Below are 18120 nucleotides of genomic sequence, written 5' to 3'. Positions count from 1 at the left end.
CTACATGAAGGAAGTCGAGGACAACCTCCTCTATGGCCAGATGTTGTGAGTAGGTGGTGCATAAGGCATATGGGTGCAAACTTTTATGAGCACTTCAAGAATAAGGAACTTATGAATTTGTTCAAGAGGTTGTGCACTCAGAATCAGCAGTGGAAGTTTGATGCATTGTGACAGGTGCTAGATAACATGTGCGCCGAGCTGCTAAAGGAACAGGCCTCAACCTCCAGCCGGAGACGTTCCGGCGGCGGACCTTTCACACAGTGGATTAAGGATGCACCTAAGGAGAAGTGGTCAATTCTATACGACACTGGTGGTCGTCGATATGGGATCGAGACAACCAACCACGCAGAGTGTTACAATATGGTAATACGTTATGTTCATGGATTTCCTCTTGTTGGCATAGTTGAGTTCATCATGTACGGATGCACAAGGTACTTCAGAGAGCGGTACCAGGCAGCTGCTGTCTTACTTAATGATCCAGGAGTGATTTTTTTGAAATAGGGTGACTAACTACATGAAAGAAAAGATTGAAAAGGCTCAATATCACAGAGTGGTCTCCATGGGCACAAAGGATCAAAGGTTTGAGGTTTCATGCAAGGACAGGACAGGGCAGGGTGTTCGCAGACAAAGGGTCGTTCAGGATTGCTTGATAACACCGGAAGGCAAGATTTTTTGCAGATGCAAGAAGCCACAGCTTCTTCACTTACCATGGTCCCATATCATTGCGTCATCTTCAGAATCTAGGTTGGATCCTGGGGTTTTTATTTCAGAATATTACAGAAAAGAAACCACTGTGCACACTTGAGGCCATGAGATATATGGCATAGGCAGTCTGGGATCATTCACTACACCAAATATCTCTCCAATGTACATTCCCAATCCAGATGCTAGGAGAGGGGTAGGTCGACGGCAGACACTTCGTATCTGTAACAGAATGGATGAGTCTGAGGCAGGAAAGAAGAAAAAACGATGCAACCTTTGTGGAGCAGATGGTTACACTTACAAGAAGTGCTAGGCCTGGGCACTTAAAACCGAAAAACCAAAACCGAACCCGAACCGAACCAAATAAACTGAATTGTCGGTCTATTCGGTTTTCGGTTTCGGTTCCTAAAATCAAATTGTTCGGCTTTTGGTGTCGGGTTCGGTTCCGGCCTCTTGGAACCCGAATAGACTCAAAGAACCGAAATGTAGAAGAACCCCACAAGAGGCTAGGAGCAACCAAGCACCCCAGCCCAGCAAACTCAGTCCAAGGCTTGCTCCACGCCAGTACACCACCGCGTCCCATAACCCTAGCGTGCTGCCCCTCGCTCCCTCCCATCCCCGCGCTGGCGCCGCCGCACCCCGCCGCCCCCGGTCCCTCCCATCCTCGCGCCGGCGCCGCCTCGTCCCGCCGCCCCCGCTCCCTCCAATCCCCGCGCCGGCGCGTCCCGCCCCCCGCTCCCTCCCATCATCGCGCCCCACCGAGTCGGCAGTTGGCACTCCTGCAGCCGCCGACGCCAGACGCCGCACTCCCGCATTTGCCTCGTCGCCTCCGCCTTCGACTCCGCCCACCGCAGTCGGCCCTGCTCCCTGCTGCGGTGCTGCCTGCCTCGGCAGGTGAAAGCCCTTGTTTGGTTTTGGTAATTGAGTGACAACTTAGGTGGACTAATAAGTGTTTATGTTGAGATACACAGGAGATTAGTCCACACAAAGACACTAGTATGAGCAACATGTGCCATGGAGGAGAAATGGCTAAGGGTTGATGCTATGCTCATATAGTATGATCGAGGAGCTCATTGCATATGAGACATGACATGGAGTCATGTGACCAAAGTGGAGAAGATCAAGACAAGGCTTGGCTTGATGGACTGGTTGCAATGGAGAAGGGCAAGTCAAGGCTTTGAAACGAGGGACCGCAAGGCGGTGAAGCTTGGGCAAGATTTGACGCCGATGGACCGAGGCAACGGTGAAGAGTGAGCAAGGTCAAGATCGATGGACCAAAGAGGTCATGTGATGATATGGAGTGGATCATATCATTTAAGAAAGATCAACCCAAGTGTTGACTCATGATGATGATCAAAAGGCTTGATGGAGTTTGGTGCTTGTGTGGCATCAACATTTGGGAAGATGAAATGGAATGCGCAAGGCAAAGGTATGACTTGTAGGGCATTTCATTTCACCGGTCAAAGGTTGTGTAGAGAAGTGCATGACCGGATTTAGGATAGATGGCCGTACTATCAAGAGGGGCAAACTTGTTTGCATATCGGTCATCTAGTGCCACTTGAGCGATCTAACATTGCGATGTTGCTAGGATCGAGTGGCGTGGTGAGATCAAGTGAAAATCCTTTGAAAATGATTGTGAAATACTAACACACATGCACATGGTGTTGTTCACGTAGTGGTGTTGGCACATATGCAAAGGAAAAAGAGTTGGAGTTGATGTTGATCAACTTTGGGAAGCAAGAAAGGTTTTTCGGCTTTCTCCGGAAATTAGGTGGTCTCTTGGAGTGGAATACTGCTTTGATCCATTGTGTTTTGGATCAAGTATTTAGTTGGGTTGTGTAGCCCTCTGAATTAGCTTTCCATAGAGTCCAAGATCACCTAATTTGTACATCGGAGCTAAGAGGTATGGCCGTTTTACCGAGGTACATTTCTGCTGGAAATAGACCTGCGGACGGTCCGCCCTAGACCTGCGGACGGTCCGCCGTTATCTCGTTTGAGCTCGAACAGAACCGTTTTTGGCTCTGTTGGTGGTCCAAAATGAACTGCGGACCGTCCGGTCCATGGGGGCGGACGGTCCGCCTTTAAAAGCTGAAACGGGCGCAGAAACTTGGTTGTTCTATCTTGGGTGTCCAAAATGAACTGCGGACCGTCCGGTCCATGGGGGCGGACGGTCCGCCTCCTACTGAAAATTCTGGGACAGAAACACTGCGGTTTCTGTGTGTGCTCACTTTTTGAACTGCGGACAGTCCGCCCCTGGGGAGCGGACAGTCCGCCGGTAACTTCCAGATTTAGTCAGAGACGTTTGCAAATCGGTTGGTTCGAAGTTTTGAACCGCGGACAGTCCGCCCCAGGGGCGCGGACAGTCCGCCCGGGGCTCTAACGGTCGACTCTGACACATAATTATTGCAGTTCTAGCCGTTGGTTTTAAATGGCGGACGGTCCGGTTTTTGTGAGGCGGACAGTCCGCGAAAACTCAGTTTTCACGGGATTTGAGTGTAACGGCTAGTTTGGGGCCTCCCTCTATAAATAGAGGGTGTGGCCGGCCATTTGAGATGCTAGAGCACCTTGGGGACTTGGTGTCCATGTGTGAGAGTGCTTGAGAGCCCTCTACTCACTCTAACTTGATAGTAATCATCCGATCGAGTGAGAGAGCGATTCTAGTGCGATTGCTTTGAGAGATTGCATCGAGTGGCACTAGGTGATCGTGTTGCAAGCCGGTGTGCTTGTTACTCTTGGAGGTTGCCACCTCCTAGACGGCTTGGTGGCAAGAGGCTCCGTTGAAGCCCGCAAGAAGATTGTGCGGTGCTCCGGAGAAGAGATTGTGAGGGGTATTGTGCTCACCCCGCGGGAGCCGCGAAGAGCAACTCTAGTTGAGCGAGACGTGAAGAGCAACAAGTGTTTCGGCCGGATCATGTGCTAGAGCTCAGTGTGAGCACTCCACGTGGGAGAGTGTGACTTGAGAGTCACCACTAGCAAGAGGATCGGCGGCAACCTTGGAGCTTGTCTCAACGGGGATTAGCTTGGTGGCAACCAAGTGAACCTCGGGATAAAAATCACCGTGTCAATTTTGTCTACTCTTCTCGGTGGTTTGCATTCTCCAAATCACAAGCCTTGTATTTACATTCATCTATATCTTGTGCTTGTGTAGTTGCTCTCTAGTGTAACTAGTTAGCTTGTGTAGCTCAATTAGTTGCTCTTGCTTAGATTGTGTAGCTAAGCAAGTTGAGCACTTGGATTTGGATTGTGTATCCTTGTCCTTGAGCATCTAGTGAGCTTAGGTTTGGCTTTGTGCTTTTGCTCATTAGAATTGTTTAGGAGCTCCCCCGGTTTGTGAAGTACTAGTGCTTAGGCTTGTGTGACTTGGCATTAGAATTGTTAGGAGAGCTCTTACTAGCTTGGCACTCCATTTGCTTTGTGTAGGATCCTTTTTTGGAGGTGCCTTAGAGTCATAGTTAGAGGGGTGAAGTCTTGGCTAAGCGAATAGTTTCAATTCCGCATAAGTTTCGGTTAGCCGGCGTAATTAGTTTTAGAAAGGACTATTCACCCCCCCTCTAGTCCGCCATCTCGACCCTACAGCAGGTCAGCCCCTCCGTCCTGCTCCCTACGCGGTCGGACGGCGCCGCCACCTCCTCCCTCGTGCCAGGATGCGGGATGTCACGCCGTCTCTTCTTCCGGTCCTCCCCGCGCGGCCGGACGGGGCGGACGGCGCCGCCGACCCCTCCTTCACGCCGGGACGCGGGTGCCGCGCCGCCGCCTCCTCTTCTAGTCCTCCCCGCGCGGTCGGATGGTGCCGCCGCCACCAGGGCGCCGCCTCGTCGGATCCTCCTCCTATAGGTCCTCAACTTGCTCTCTATCTCCTCGGGTATTTCGGTGGACCGAAAAACCGAACCGAAATTTTCGGTCTATTAGGGTTCGGTTCCTGTAAATTTTCTAGAAACTTCGGTTCTCATTTTTTGGAATCCGAAATTTGCGTAACCCGAATAGACCGAACCGAATTACCCTAATAGACCGAATGCCCAGCCCTAAGAAGTGCCCTAAAATGCAAGAAAATAATGCTGGTGCTGAGGTTGGACCTTCTAGAAATCCCACCGATGGATTACCTCCGGATTTTGGAGCCCGTCGCTTCTAGATTTTTGTTATGTGTGCATATGTACTTGAACCAGATGTATGGATATGTATTCCGACTTGTATGTGATAATTACATTTTGTTATGTATGGATATGTATTTGCACCAGATTGTAGCATGTAATATTATGAAGGTATTTGTGTAGTAAAATTTCTTGATTGCAGTTCTAAATGTGTAGGTTGGCTCAATCAGATTGCTAATATACTATATCAACGCTAATCATTATCAGTAATTATACCTAAATGTACCACTAATCACTCCTAATAATAATTAAACTGATTGCTAAACTACTGTTTCAACAAAATACTTTCTATAATTTTCTAACATTTTCTAAAAAATTTAATATTATCTTCCAATTTTTAAGACTTTCTAATACTTCTCTAACAATTTTCTAATACTTTCTAATACTTAATCTAACACTAAATGTATTGTATCAACGCTAATCATAACAAGTAACTGCACCTAAATGTACCACTAATTACTCCTAAAAATAATTAAATTGATTGCTAATCTACTGTTTCAACAAAAATAATTACAATATAAACTATTTGTAAAACGTAGAAGAATTTTGGTTACCTGCAGTCGCCAGCTCGAAAATCCGGCAGGGCTTCGCCTCTCTCCCTCCCTCCCTCCCTCTTTTTTCTTGGTTTCTGTAATTTTAGTGATGCAAATGAGGGGCAGGGGGACCAGCCAACCCTTATATAAGGGTGGGAGAGCCGGTCGCCCTGCAGCCGGGCGGCCAGGGCCGGCCGCCCTGCTGCCGGGCGACCGGTCCCCAGGGACCTGCGCGCAATTTTCTCCGTGAAATTTTTTTCAGAAATGCCCCTGCCGCCCTGCTGCCGGGCGGCCAGGTCCCGGCCACCCGGCAGCAGAGCGGCCGGGGTATATTCCTGTAAATTTCGAAAACGAAAATATATTTTTATAAAAAACAAAAATATAAAAATATAAAAATATAAAAACCACACCCCAAAAACCTAAAGGCCATTCATCTCGGCTTGCTTCTCCGCGCAGCCCAGCTCGCTACCCGCACCGGCCCGCCTGCACAACCGTGGCCCACCAAATCGCTGCGCCGGCCCGTTTGCGCACCAGCGGCCTAGCTCGCCGCTCGCCGTCTGCCCAGCTCTCATGCGTAGTGTTTCTCAAAAAAAAAACACTACGATCTGGTGAAGTGCTGCAAATTAGGAGATTCGCTGAACTATTTGGCGGAGAACTATCTCAGTTACCCTTGAAGACCGACACGATCCAAGTACACAAAGTGGACCTTACATCGGAAAAGCTTCTAGTTGAGGTAGATACCTTGGGTGGGAATGTGCTGTTTATTGGGCGTAGCCAATCACTTTGCCTTTGTGCCAAAGAATATCCACAGCTGAAGCCAAATCATGCCTACTTCACAGATGATGAATATCTCAGTGTCACGTGCTTCAAGTTCAAGAATCTCAAACGTGATATTGGATAATTTGACCTGGAAAATAACAGAAACATGGAAATTGTATCCCCTCAGCTTTGGTCCAACTCTCCAACCCCTGTGTGGCTGGTTCCATATCCCACGAGAATGAGTTTGGCGCCGCACAATTAGATATCACGACTTATGTTTCCCAAGGATATGATAAAAATTTTGTACATCTTTTCTATGCTAGTCATTTACTTTTATTGAAATTAGGTGGGCCACCCGAGCATTTGCGCGGCTAGATATATTATATTCTTTATTTTGTATTCTAGCTTGGTGCTTTTTAAGCTTTTAGTACAAACTATATTTTTTGTGTGTAACTTTTTAATTTTAATTTGTTTTGACATTTTGTAGATAAAAGTAGTATATAAAGTTGTTTATTGAGGGTATGTGTAAACTCTAAAATGTTAATAAAATAGTGTGGACAGTTCACATATGTTAGAGAAATGACCATAATAATTTTATCAGCCTTATCTATTTCCCATTCGATTTGTCCTTGTCTTCCATTACATTAGGCTATTCCACACCAATCCATACTCATATCGTCCTCTATCTCAACTACTACATATTTTATTCAACCATCTCCTTACTTCTCCCCTCTTCTTTTTTTTTCAATATCTTTTACAATAGTTTAGTAATACAACTTTTTAGTTAAATAATAATAGTTTCTTTCTCTTTTCTCTTTTTTCTCTTTTTTCTCTTTTTTTCCTGTTTCCCTTGATTTCTTTTTTCTTTTTCTATTTTCTCTTCACCTCATTTTCTCTTCCCGTCGCTCTCGTCTCCTCTGATTTTCTCCTCGCCTTCTTTCTTCTCTTCTCCCTCTTCACTCAGTCCATCCCCGGCGGTACAGGGGCGGCGTCGGAGGCTAGCGGGCGGAACTCCTCCCAAGACGCGGCGGTGGAGGACCCTGGCGGCGGCCGGGTCTGGCGGCGGCCGGGTCAGGCGGCGTCTCGGCTGATCGGCGCAGCAAGTGGCCGGGGCAGTCAGCGGCTGACGCGGCGAGTGGCCGGGGCGGGCTGTACGGAAAATAGAGGAGCTCCTCTACCCAGCTACAGATAGAGAAACCGGGAAGTATGTCATTGTAGCTCATTTTACTCCAAATCGGTACTGCAGTAGCATCAATATATCCTTGTCTTCCAGTACCTTATCCCGTTGGCATCCTATAGTCTAGTTTCTGATTCTTAGTCTGGCAGTGCTAGTTGCAGGCTGGTTTGCGGGCGAGGAGGCTTGTGTGATGAGCGGATGGTGTAGATGCGGCGAGCGGCAGCAGCACTTGCGGCGAGGAAGCGCGGCAAGCAGGGGCAGGAAGCATGGACGGGAATCTGGATGCGGTATGTAGGTGCGAGGAGCTTCTTCGTGGCAACTTATAACATTTGTTTGGTCCAGTGAACATTCTTTCATGTAATATTTTCAAGATTTTTAATTTTTTTAACCACCAGCAATCTCGTTCATGTCCCTTAGCTATCTCAATTGATAGCCCCTATTTTTTTTGCAATGGTAGTTGTTGAATTTTCTGAAGTGTAGTTAGCTCGTCTATATTGGAAATATGAGAAAGAGTCTATTTATCTGACCAGCCTATTGTAACATCGTACCCTTCAATCAAGATATTTTAAATATGAAAGGTGCTTCCATTTGCAAAGAATTTATAACATAATATATTACAAATTACGTATTATTGGAAGCCATGCGTAGCTATACAAAAAAAATCAAGTTCATAGTTTAATTGGGGAAAGAAATGATTTACTCTATTTTCAAATATTGTTTTATACTCTGCCTTCGTTTGGACTTTGTGAGCTGACGATGGGCCCCTTCAATTCATAACAAATGAGATAAGGGGTATTTTGACAGATTTTATTATAATGGCTGTGGTGGATAATTTAAATTTCTCTTATTTTCTCTGAATTAATGTGGAAATTTTTAGGCCTTGAGAGCGAATATGGAGGCTCCGTTTGTTGGCCAAATAATAAGATTTAATTGGGAAAGAAATGATTTGCTCTGTTACCAAATACTGTTTTATGCTCTGCCTTCGTTTGGACTTTGTGAGCTGACGATGCCCCCTTCAATTCATGAAAAATAAAATAAGGGGTATTTTTTACTAACTTTATTATAAGGGCAGTAGTGGGTAATTTAAATTTCTCTTATTTTTTCCGATTAACGTGAGAATTTTTAGACATTGAGAGCGAATGTAGAGGCTCCGTTTGTCGGCTAAATAGTAAGATAATAGATAGCAAGGTGGCCCGCGCAGATAGCGCGGGTAGCTAGTCTTTTGCTAACTTTTATATTTCTATAGATACTGTCATTGTAATTATTTTCCTAATGGCTCAAACTGTGTCTCATCTATGTTTTCACATGTCACATTTTGTGAATTATTTTTTGGGACACGGATTTAGGAGAAAAAAGAATATCTTGTGTATATACATATATTTTTATATTATTCACACCTCACGCTTAAATACCAATTAATGTAAAACAATCCTAGCCCAGATTTTGCTCGTGGCCTCGTTCATGTTACGAGTTGCCATACCTAGATGCCCAACATGCTATTCTAAAAAAAACTACGATGTAAAACCCATTGTAACATACCAAGGATTTGGAAGGTAATTAGGCTCTAATTTCCATTGTAAAAATTAGTTATCATTTGGGCAAAGGAGCCACGTGTGATAATGAGATTAAAAGGGGGATTTTCAAATTTTAAAAGAGAAGTGACTAAAAATAGTATACATTACCGTTAAGGTTGCTCGCACCGGGGTCCGGTCTCCCATCCTGGAGTACTGAATAGCAAACGAGCGAGCTGCAACGGCGTATATACCATCCCGATTCCTCAATTTCTAGCAGGTTAGAGGAGCTCCTCTATCTACCATTGTGGCGCCTGGCGAGGGGCACGATGGTAGATAGAGGAGCTCCTCTAGCCCGCTAGGACTGAATATTCTTTTTAGATGATGAATTTAGACAATGACGAGTGCGCATAGTCTAATGCCAATACTAGGATAAATATGTGGAGAAGATTTAAATGCTACTAAAAATAATTGAATTTGGACAAGTTTATGAAGAAGAACATTAAGGTCAATTAGCTATTTTGGGGAGCTTCATGTTTAAAATTTAGTTAAACCGTGAAGTTTCGGACAACATGAAAGTTGTAATATAAGCCATATAATACAATAGAGAAATAAAGCTGGATAAAAATGCTGAATTGGAGAATAAAGCTGAAAAGAGGCCAAGTGTTGGTTCTGTCGTGTTCAAAGCCAAAGTTTGGCTGAAAATTAAGTTAGTTTTTGTGTAGAAAGTTTGGATATAAAATGCACCTGATTATAGAAGGATGTATAGAGAATGTAATAGTGTCATTTGAAATCCAAGAAATTTTGGACAAGATATTTAAATTGAGTTCCAAATTTTGAGCCTAAATAAAATGAGACATTGTAGATCAACCATGCATGACAAGTACTCAGATGCAAACCTGGATATTTGTACATAAAGAAGGTGCCATTTGTTTGGGTGAATACCTTTGGAAGGTCACTCAAAATCAACTTCTAAAACAGGTAGTTTGAATTAAAATGCTGAAGTTCAGAAAAAGGAGCCTGAACCCTTGCTGTCCAGAGCAATTTTTCAAAGGGTTCGAGGCCAAATTAGAAAATATGCCTGAAATAAAAGTTGTAGGGAAATATCAAATCAATAACTTTGCTTCTGGGATAGTTTGAAGTGCAGCAGTTAATCTTGGAGATAACGGAGGAGCTGCAATATTCAGGTTCTGAGAAGTTCAGTCTGAAACATATGTGCATATCAAGGATCAGACCAATGTTTAGAAAAGTTGGAAATATAATCTGAAGAACTGCCTGTAAAAGAAAAACGAGAAAAACGATAGGGATACAATTCTCCTGTTGGAAGATCTCAATGTTTAGTAGTTTTGGAAATAATTTGCATCATTGTTGACAGATTTGAATAAGTTTTAACTGAAAGCCTTGTTCTTCAGTGGCAACTGAAATGTTCAGAGCCATTTTGAGCAAGATAGAGACTGAATCATAGAAGGTCCATAGAAAGAAAAATGTAGAGTAATTTCTTCCCTAAAATTTTTATTTTGGGATATTTTGAGGTTTACACCCGGAGTTTGCAAGTATTTGAGTTTAAACCTAGTAGGATTGAGCTGATGACTGAAGCAAGCACGGCATTATTGGCTGAATACAAAAAAAAACCGCAATAAGCAGGGCAGAAGTTAAAGGCTTTAGAGGCAGATTTGGGGAAAGTTCCCAACATAAAAGTTAAAGAGGAAGGTTCTCTCTATAATTTTTATTTTGGATGATTGCAAAGTTTGTATATGAATCTGAGAGAAAAAGGAAGATCAAACTTGATGGTCCAGAGAAGGAGCAGAAGAGAACATAACAGGTTCAGACCGAGCCGTTATCCACTGCCGTCGCCACCGGATCGAATTCGCGGCAAAATTCAAGCATCCACGCGTCAATCCGATCCCGAGCCAGCAGCAGGCGATGCAGGCGCGGGGCGGAGGCGGCAAGCGCTCAGATTTGCTATCCCTTGCCACCGGCCATTTCTTCTTTCCCGACGATCTCTCGCTGCCGTCCCGGCGCCCTTCGTTGATTCCTTTCATCCATTACAGCGAAAGAGCTCACCAAACTGTACCCCAACTTCCCAACCCATTTCCAGCCCCAAGTTCGCCGGATTTCGGCCGTCTCCTCCAACTCCGAGCGCCGCCACCACACCTCTCCGGTGAGCTAGGTATTCGAGGCCGTTATGGAGCAAATAGGATGGTTTTCCAGATTCCGCGGGTGTTTTTGAGGATCTTGCAGCTGTCTGTGGGCCGGGAGCGTCTCGGGTCCGCCCCGAACGCCTCCTCGTCGTGCGCTGCCGCGGCATGGCCGCCGCCGCGGGGAGGTTGGTTCGGGCCGGTTTTGTCCTCGGGATTTGACTCAAACGGGATATAGGGGTCACAGGTATGCTATCCGTCCAGAGGCCTGGGCCTAGGGGCCCTGTCGTCGCGGGTCACCGCCGGCCATGGTGGCCACCGCATAAAAGAAGTGAAGAGGGGGGGAGATGTTCCGGGTGTTCCAGGGGTGCTCGTGGGCCGAGTCTCGTCGCCGGCGAGGCCGCCAGTGGCGAGCTGGCCGTCGTGTCCGTCGCTGTGCCGTGGTCATGGCTGGGAATAAAGAGAGAGATGGATGGCCCACTTGTCTGTGAGAGGAGGAGAGAGGGAGGGGTGGAAGGCGGGCTCGCCGAGACGCCGACTTACCTTCAAATACTTCCGCCCGCCTCCTCCCGTGTACCCAAACGCCCCCCTCCTCTCCTCCCTGCTCCCTCCTCCCTCCCACTCGACCGAGGCCAAGAATCGTCGCCGAGAAACTTCCCACCAAGCCACCGGACATGGCGCGCGGTCGCCGTTCCAAGCGCCGCCACCGCGCACCGCGAGCTCTGCCTCCGGTTCCGCCGCCAGCTCCGCCTGGGAGGCTCGCTCTGGCGAGGATCCTCCGCCGCGTTGCGGAGTTTCTCGAGGCCGGAGGGAGGCGCCTCCTCCGGTGGGTCGGCGCGGCGCTGATGCGCAGACTCGCGCGCGCGGGCGTCGGCGAGGCGGCGGGGCGCGGGGACGGCGAGAAGCTGCTGAACGACGACATCGACGAGAGCGCCGAGTCGGAGGCCGCCCCATCGTCCGCCACCGGCGCGCCGCTCGTGCAAGAAGACGCGGCTGAGGGGAGCACGAGCGCCGCCGCCGCGGTCGAACAAGACGGAGCGGGAGAGGATGGCACCGCCGCGGTGCTCCAAGAAGACGGCACCGCCAAGAACTCGGGCGGGACTGCTTCCACCGCGACGCTCGCGCAAGACGACGAGCCGTCCGAGGACCGCGCCGCCGGGACGCTCGTGGAAGACCGCGCCGCCGCCGCCCACGCCGCTGGCAAGACTGCCGCGGCCAAGAACGGCGCCGCCGCCGCGCGCGAGAGGCCCAAGAGGAGGATCCAGCCTGCGCCGCCACGTTCACGTCCCCCTCCGCCACCTCCGCTTCCCCCTCCCCCTCCGGTAAGCATCCCCTGCATTCCGTCCGCTTGTTCGCCGTTTCTTGATTCTCGCCCTCCCCTGTTCGTGGCGTTCCTTCTTGATTTTGGTTCCTTGAGCGTCGTTTTGATTCTGTTGCGTAGAGTGTGCATTAGTTCCTCTCTCGGTTGGTCTCTCCTAGGTTGCAAGGCGCGGGGACGGCGAGACGATGCTGAACGACGACATCAACGGGACCGCCGACCCGGAGGCCGCCCCATCGTCCGCCACCGGCGCGTCGCTCGTGCAAGAAGACGCGGCTGAGGGGAGCGCGAGCGCCGCCGCCGCGGTCGAACAAGACGGAGCGGGAGAGGATGGCACCGCGGCGCTCCAAGAAGACGGCACCACCAAGAACTCGGCCGGGACTGCTTCCACCGCGACGCTCGCGCAAGATGACGAGCCGTCCGAGGACCGCGCCGCCGGAACGCTCGTGGAAGACCGCGCCGCCGCCGCCAAGAGCTCCGCCGCCCACGCCGCTGGCAAGACTGGCGCGGCCAAGAACGGCGCCGGCGCCGCGCGCGAGAGGCCGAAGAGGAGGGGACAGCCTGCGGCGCCGCGTCCGCGTTCCCCTCCCCCTCCGCCGCGTCCGCGATCCCCTCCGGTGAGGATTCCCTCCATTCCGTCCGCTCCCCTGTTTGTTGCGTTGGTTCCTTCTTGGTTTTTGGATTGGACTCTCCAGTGCTCCGTTCTTTGATTCTGGTCTCTGAGTGCCCTCAGTTTGTGAGTGTTTCTTGATAATTGGCGTTCGGCATGAACCGTTTGCAGCCGGATCCGTTCGAGGATGGAGAGCGTGAGGACCGCGACGACGTGGTTGCCCTGGGTTACGCCAGGTTCTGCAGGAGCCGGCAGTTGGAGCTGAGCGTTAAGAACAAGAAAAATGATTGGGAGTTGTGTGATATTTGCTTCTTCCACAAAGATAAGTCGAAGTTGTTTCTCAAGAAAAAGGTAGGAATCTCAAGTTGTTCAATTGAAACAGAGTAGCAAGAAGTATCCTAATTTGTGACACTGATGACTCTTTGTTGGTTCACAGCTCAAGGAGCATTGCGAGGTGCTGCACGGCGGTGGCTTCCTCTGCCAGAGAAGGGGATGCATGATCAGGTGCAAGACGCTGGGAGAGGCTGGTCTCCACTACTACTACCTCCACGAGCAGAGATACCAAGGTAACGAGCTTCTTCACTCCTTTACTGAACTGAACGTACCTTGGACTGCAATCCCCTACTCGTGGGTTTCATCTGATATGCTCTCTTTCCTTGCGTTGGACTGCAGACTGGTGGCGCTTTCTTTTGGAGCAGCATGGCATTGAAGCCTGAGATACATCGACTCTAGAACTTCTCTTGCCCACTGTGCATCCGATCTGTGTACTTGAGTGACTCCACAACTTACCTACTATGAATCCGATCTGTATACTTGACTGATATTGCTATGTCTTGTGTGTGCATTTGATCTGGGGGTTCTTGACTACTGAACTACTTGTCATTCTGATCTCATCCACCTTTGGGGATCTATTTTTGTTTCTGTTTTTGTTTTTTCTCACGTCCAATTGGGTTTGACAAATCTATTATTATCAAATCTTCCAAAAATATGAACCGGACGCACTGCAGAGTGAGACATGAGTTTTTTTTTTTTGAATGAAGTGAGACATGAGGTTGGGGGCAGGGCGGAAGCGAGTAGGAAGAGAAGCTGAAGAATGCGGCCACTACTTGCACGCAGCACGCTAGAAGAGATGTTGCGCTAGCATTTTCAAAAGTAAATTTACTTGGTTCAGCTTGAGTACTGTAGTGCAAACCATTTACACTACTTAACTGGTATAGTTGTTCAAATCCTAGCGCAGGCTGCCTCGCGTTCTTAGGAAGTGTTTACATTTGCATGTGATGCGGCATTAGTGATGAGAAAGGGTTCCCTTCCTTTCGGACAACACCAGGAAGGTTGAAAGGCAAGCTGCAGACTACAGTAGCTGCTTTGCAGTTTGCATGAACTGCCGCGCAGAACCAAGGAAGCTTGCTCAGAGTCCAAACTGAATGAAATCGCAATACATATAATCTTAATAGACAAAACAACTATCAAAGGGAATGAACAGACAGGCAGAGTTCATCCCCAGGGGGCAGTCATAATCTATTGGTAACGGAACAACAAAATCGGACACGTGCACAGCTAACTTCTCCCAAACCAGACATGGGTGTTTCTGGCAGCGAATCTTGACGACGAAAACCCGTGCTTCTTTGCACTGGGTGAATAATTCGAGTTCGGTGATGCATAACCATGATTGTGCCTTCGTGAGGACTGAGGCGTGAAGTAGTCACCGCCAGAGATCTGGTGATTCGTGTACGTCTTCTTGGGTGTAGATGGAGAACCCCACGCATTGGATTTGTACTTCTTGAACGGTAGATCATCAAGATCATCGCCACCAGTCCAACCACCCCTAGCTTTGGATTTATGCCGAGGTATGTCCATTCTATCCTCGAAATGGGGGCTTTTCCTTTTACTAGTTTTACAGGCATCATGAGGAGCTGATCTTGCACTGGAGTCCTTTTTCCATTTTTCCTTTCTCTGACTGTGTGATGATGACTTGCCTTTCGACTGATCGAACTGTGGAAAAAAGAAACAGATTGGCATAAATACACAGTTAACTCTTCATTGGGCAGACAATGTGTGAGGTGCTTATAACAACCTTGGCATTCTTTGTGCAGCCACGTGCGAAGTGGCCTTCCTCGCCACATTTGTAGCACTCGGTTGGAGTTGAGATAGTGCTAGTTTCCCTGCGTTGCTTGGCACATCCCTGGAATATAAGGTCCAATGTTAATCACCTGCCATGAGAAGCAACATATGGAAACAGTGCAAATAATAATTTATAAGCATAAAAACTTACCAGACCAGAATGACCAGATTTGGCACAATTGTAACAGCTAATTTGTTTGGGCCAATTGTCAGCGACATCAAAACAGCATAGATGACCATTCTGATTACATACATAGCATCTTATTTGCTGCATAATCGAAAACAGAGGCATTAACAAGGGGGAAGCTCTATGGATCTAAACTAGCAACAGGGACACTATTGCTCTACATAAATAGTTAGGTTTTAACATAGAGGACACCTACCCTGTTCGGTCATTGCAGATTCAAAAACTTGTACATGCAAGATTCAGGGCCCATGCTACCATTGAACGGAAGGGAAGGTCTGGAATAAAAATTACCCAGTTCATGCATCCTACAGCCTAGTCACCTATCCCAAACACGATTTGCACTCAAAACAAAAAATCTACCTCACATTTAATTTAATTCTTCTATATGCATTTTTCTTCAGACCAATGAAATAGAGACTATGAAAATAAATACCAACAAACAAAAATTCAAGTATGACAGCAAGGTATAGCAAATTAGCTAAAACAACGCAAAGAAGCAGTAACCTTAATATCATCTGGTGGGTATTCATTGGTACATCCAAACATATCATGACCTATTTCTCCACATCTTAAACACAAAGTGGATTGATGATCATTCCTCTTGTGCTTATCAGGGCAATCTTTCGCCATATGACCTCCTTTTTTGCAGATGAAACAGTCTTGACCCTGTGAAAAGCATTAAAAATTTGTTTATTCTTGAGAATGCCAAATACCAGTAAGAAAATTACAAGAGCAAGATATACAGAATATAGCACCAGAATAGATAACTAATACAGAAGATTCAAAGAAACAATGGAAAACATCATCAGGCATGCATGATTATGAAAAGGAAGATTTCACAAATCATATAAGTAAAGGTATCACTCCTATTGACAGGGTGTGAACAAGCATGAGAATAGGAACAGTGAACAGAGCTGAGTATTGGAATCAAAAAACAAACAGGCATTATGAACATAAAGGAGTTGTTTGATCAAAATGTACAACATATCTAATTGGAAGGGAACATAAGCATTCTGCTAATATTTGGCATCCAGTGTGCTTTGCACAGAAAATCAGCAATAAATTTCATTTCCCTAGAAACATGAGCGTTCATGCAGGAGCTAAACAGAAGGCAGTTGCTGTAAAAATGTAGTGACAGGCTTAAGATGTATTTCCATTTTGCCTAGACATACAAGCATTTGTAGACGCAAAGCCTTAATAATGTAAAACATGTTTAAACTTAAGCAGATGTTGAAAATTGAAATATCCTCAATTACAGAAACATTACACTTATAAACAATAGGAACCAAATAGAATGCACTCATCAAGGGCATGAATGGACATACCCAAGTCACCGAGTGATAATCCCTCGGAGCTAGGGAGACCAACCTGCGTGCACTGCTTTGCATTGTGCCCAAATAAGCCACAAACAAAGCAAGGTTTCTTCCGCTTTTCCATCGGGCAGTTTGCTGCCACATGTCCTTCCTCGCTACAATTATAGCAAGTCTCCAACAATGTTTCCCCAGGATCGAAGTATCTCGGCATGCGCTGATCACAAGTAGAAGTAATACAATGGTAAGCTCATGTCAGCAGCACAGATACAAGAAATTCACTTGGCAGTGGGCACTTACAAGGAGCTTCCGCAGAACCATATTGTCAGATGCAGGGACATCAGCCCCATCTTCAGTTAGCACCGATTCTGCTGTCCCAATTAGTCCCTCCTGAGTACCACCAACCTGAAGCCGAAAAGAAGAAATGAACTAGTTGCTCTCCAGGAAAACCTTACATTTTTGTTTTCCAATAAAAGCTCTTAATATAACATCCCTGAATCTAACATGTGAAGGTCCGTAACCCATCACTCCCAAGTCTCGATTCATATGCAACAGTAAAACAGGCATCTCTAACGCTTCATTGGGCTATGCCTACTAATATAGAAAACACTATCTGCCTTTAGACAATTTCAAACAAAACCAGCTAATACCTAGCCAGCAACAGTAGGAAGGCATAGACTAAGCAGGGGGGGGTGGGGGAGGGGGGTGCACTACTTTGGATTCCTACATCAGATAGATTCAGTAGCTTCCTCTGAGCTCACATTACAGGCAGTACAATCACACAGCTCTCAGCTCAACTTTGATTCTATCTGGGATTGCGTACCTAAAATCACTGAACCATACATGCCACTGGGGGCCTGAATCGAACACATCACTCATACTGAACACATCACTGAACCAGCTCAGGCTTACCTCCTGCTGCTCCTCGTCGGCGCCGTCGACGGCCGCCGCTGCAGCCTCGGCCGCCTCCTTCCGGTGCTTCTTCCTCTGCCTCTTCCGCTGCTTCTTCCTCTGCTTCCTCCGGGACTCCTCCACCTCGCCGGCCTCCTCGTAGCCGGAGGACACCTGCAGCAGGTCGGGGTGCGCGGGGCGTCCGGCGGCCTCCGCCTCGTCGCCGGAGGACACCTGCAGAAGGTCGGCGAGCAGGGAGGGCCCGCCGCCGGACGCCCCGCGCCGCTTCCGCCGCCTCCGCCGCGCGCGCGCGACGATCTCCAGGCTGAGGTCCTCGTTGCCCACGTCGTCGTCCTCCTCCTCGCCGCTGCCGCCCCGGCGCGGGTGCCGGGACGGCGGGGAGCCGCCGCCGACGTCGTCGTCATCCAGGTCCGGGTCTCGCCGCGCCATCGAGCGCAAGCGTTGAGCCATCAGCGGCGGCGAGGGGGGCGGAGCAAACCCTAGCACGCTCGATCTGGAGGCGGCGCGCGGGCGGGGGCGGGCGGGGGAAAAGCCCTTGGCCGGCGTCTCCCCGGGCCAGGGCTTGGGTTGGGTTCGTCTGCTCGTGCGGGCCCGGGAGAGACGCGCCGCTGCTGTGGGGTGGGACCCGCTCGTCAGGGCGCGATGTGCGGCGACACGTGGAGATGGAGCAGAGGGTGCACGTGAAATCCAGCGT

General features: G+C 48.1%; 2 protein-coding genes across 2 annotated transcripts; one reads left to right on the top strand and one right to left on the bottom strand.

The window, feature by feature from the left end:
• Positions 1-11642: 11642 nt before the first annotated feature.
• On the top strand, positions 11643-13009 carry LOC120685049 (tropomyosin-1, isoforms 33/34-like). Its single transcript, XM_039966892.1, has 3 exons — positions 11643-12290; positions 12448-12827; positions 12982-13009. Exons 1-3 carry the CDS (start codon positions 11643-11645, stop codon positions 13007-13009), a joined length of 1056 nt encoding a protein of 351 aa, XP_039822826.1.
• A 1298-nt stretch (positions 13010-14307) lies between these two features.
• LOC120685891 (protein AIR1-like) lies at positions 14308-17949 on the bottom strand. The gene is made up of 7 exons (XM_039968010.1): positions 17427-17949; positions 16815-16919; positions 16573-16731; positions 15709-15870; positions 15169-15285; positions 14971-15078; positions 14308-14888 (listed from the first exon to the last, which is right to left on the bottom strand). Exons 1-7 carry the CDS (start codon positions 17874-17876, stop codon positions 14454-14456), a joined length of 1536 nt encoding a protein of 511 aa, XP_039823944.1. The 5' UTR covers positions 17877-17949; the 3' UTR covers positions 14308-14453.
• Positions 17950-18120: the final 171 nt, after the last annotated feature.

This window comes from Panicum virgatum, chromosome 8N, assembly GCF_016808335.1.
Source record: "Panicum virgatum strain AP13 chromosome 8N, P.virgatum_v5, whole genome shotgun sequence".
Classification (NCBI taxonomy): Eukaryota; Viridiplantae; Streptophyta; class Magnoliopsida; order Poales; family Poaceae; genus Panicum; species Panicum virgatum.
This window is presented reverse-complemented; position numbering and strand designations above follow the sequence as displayed.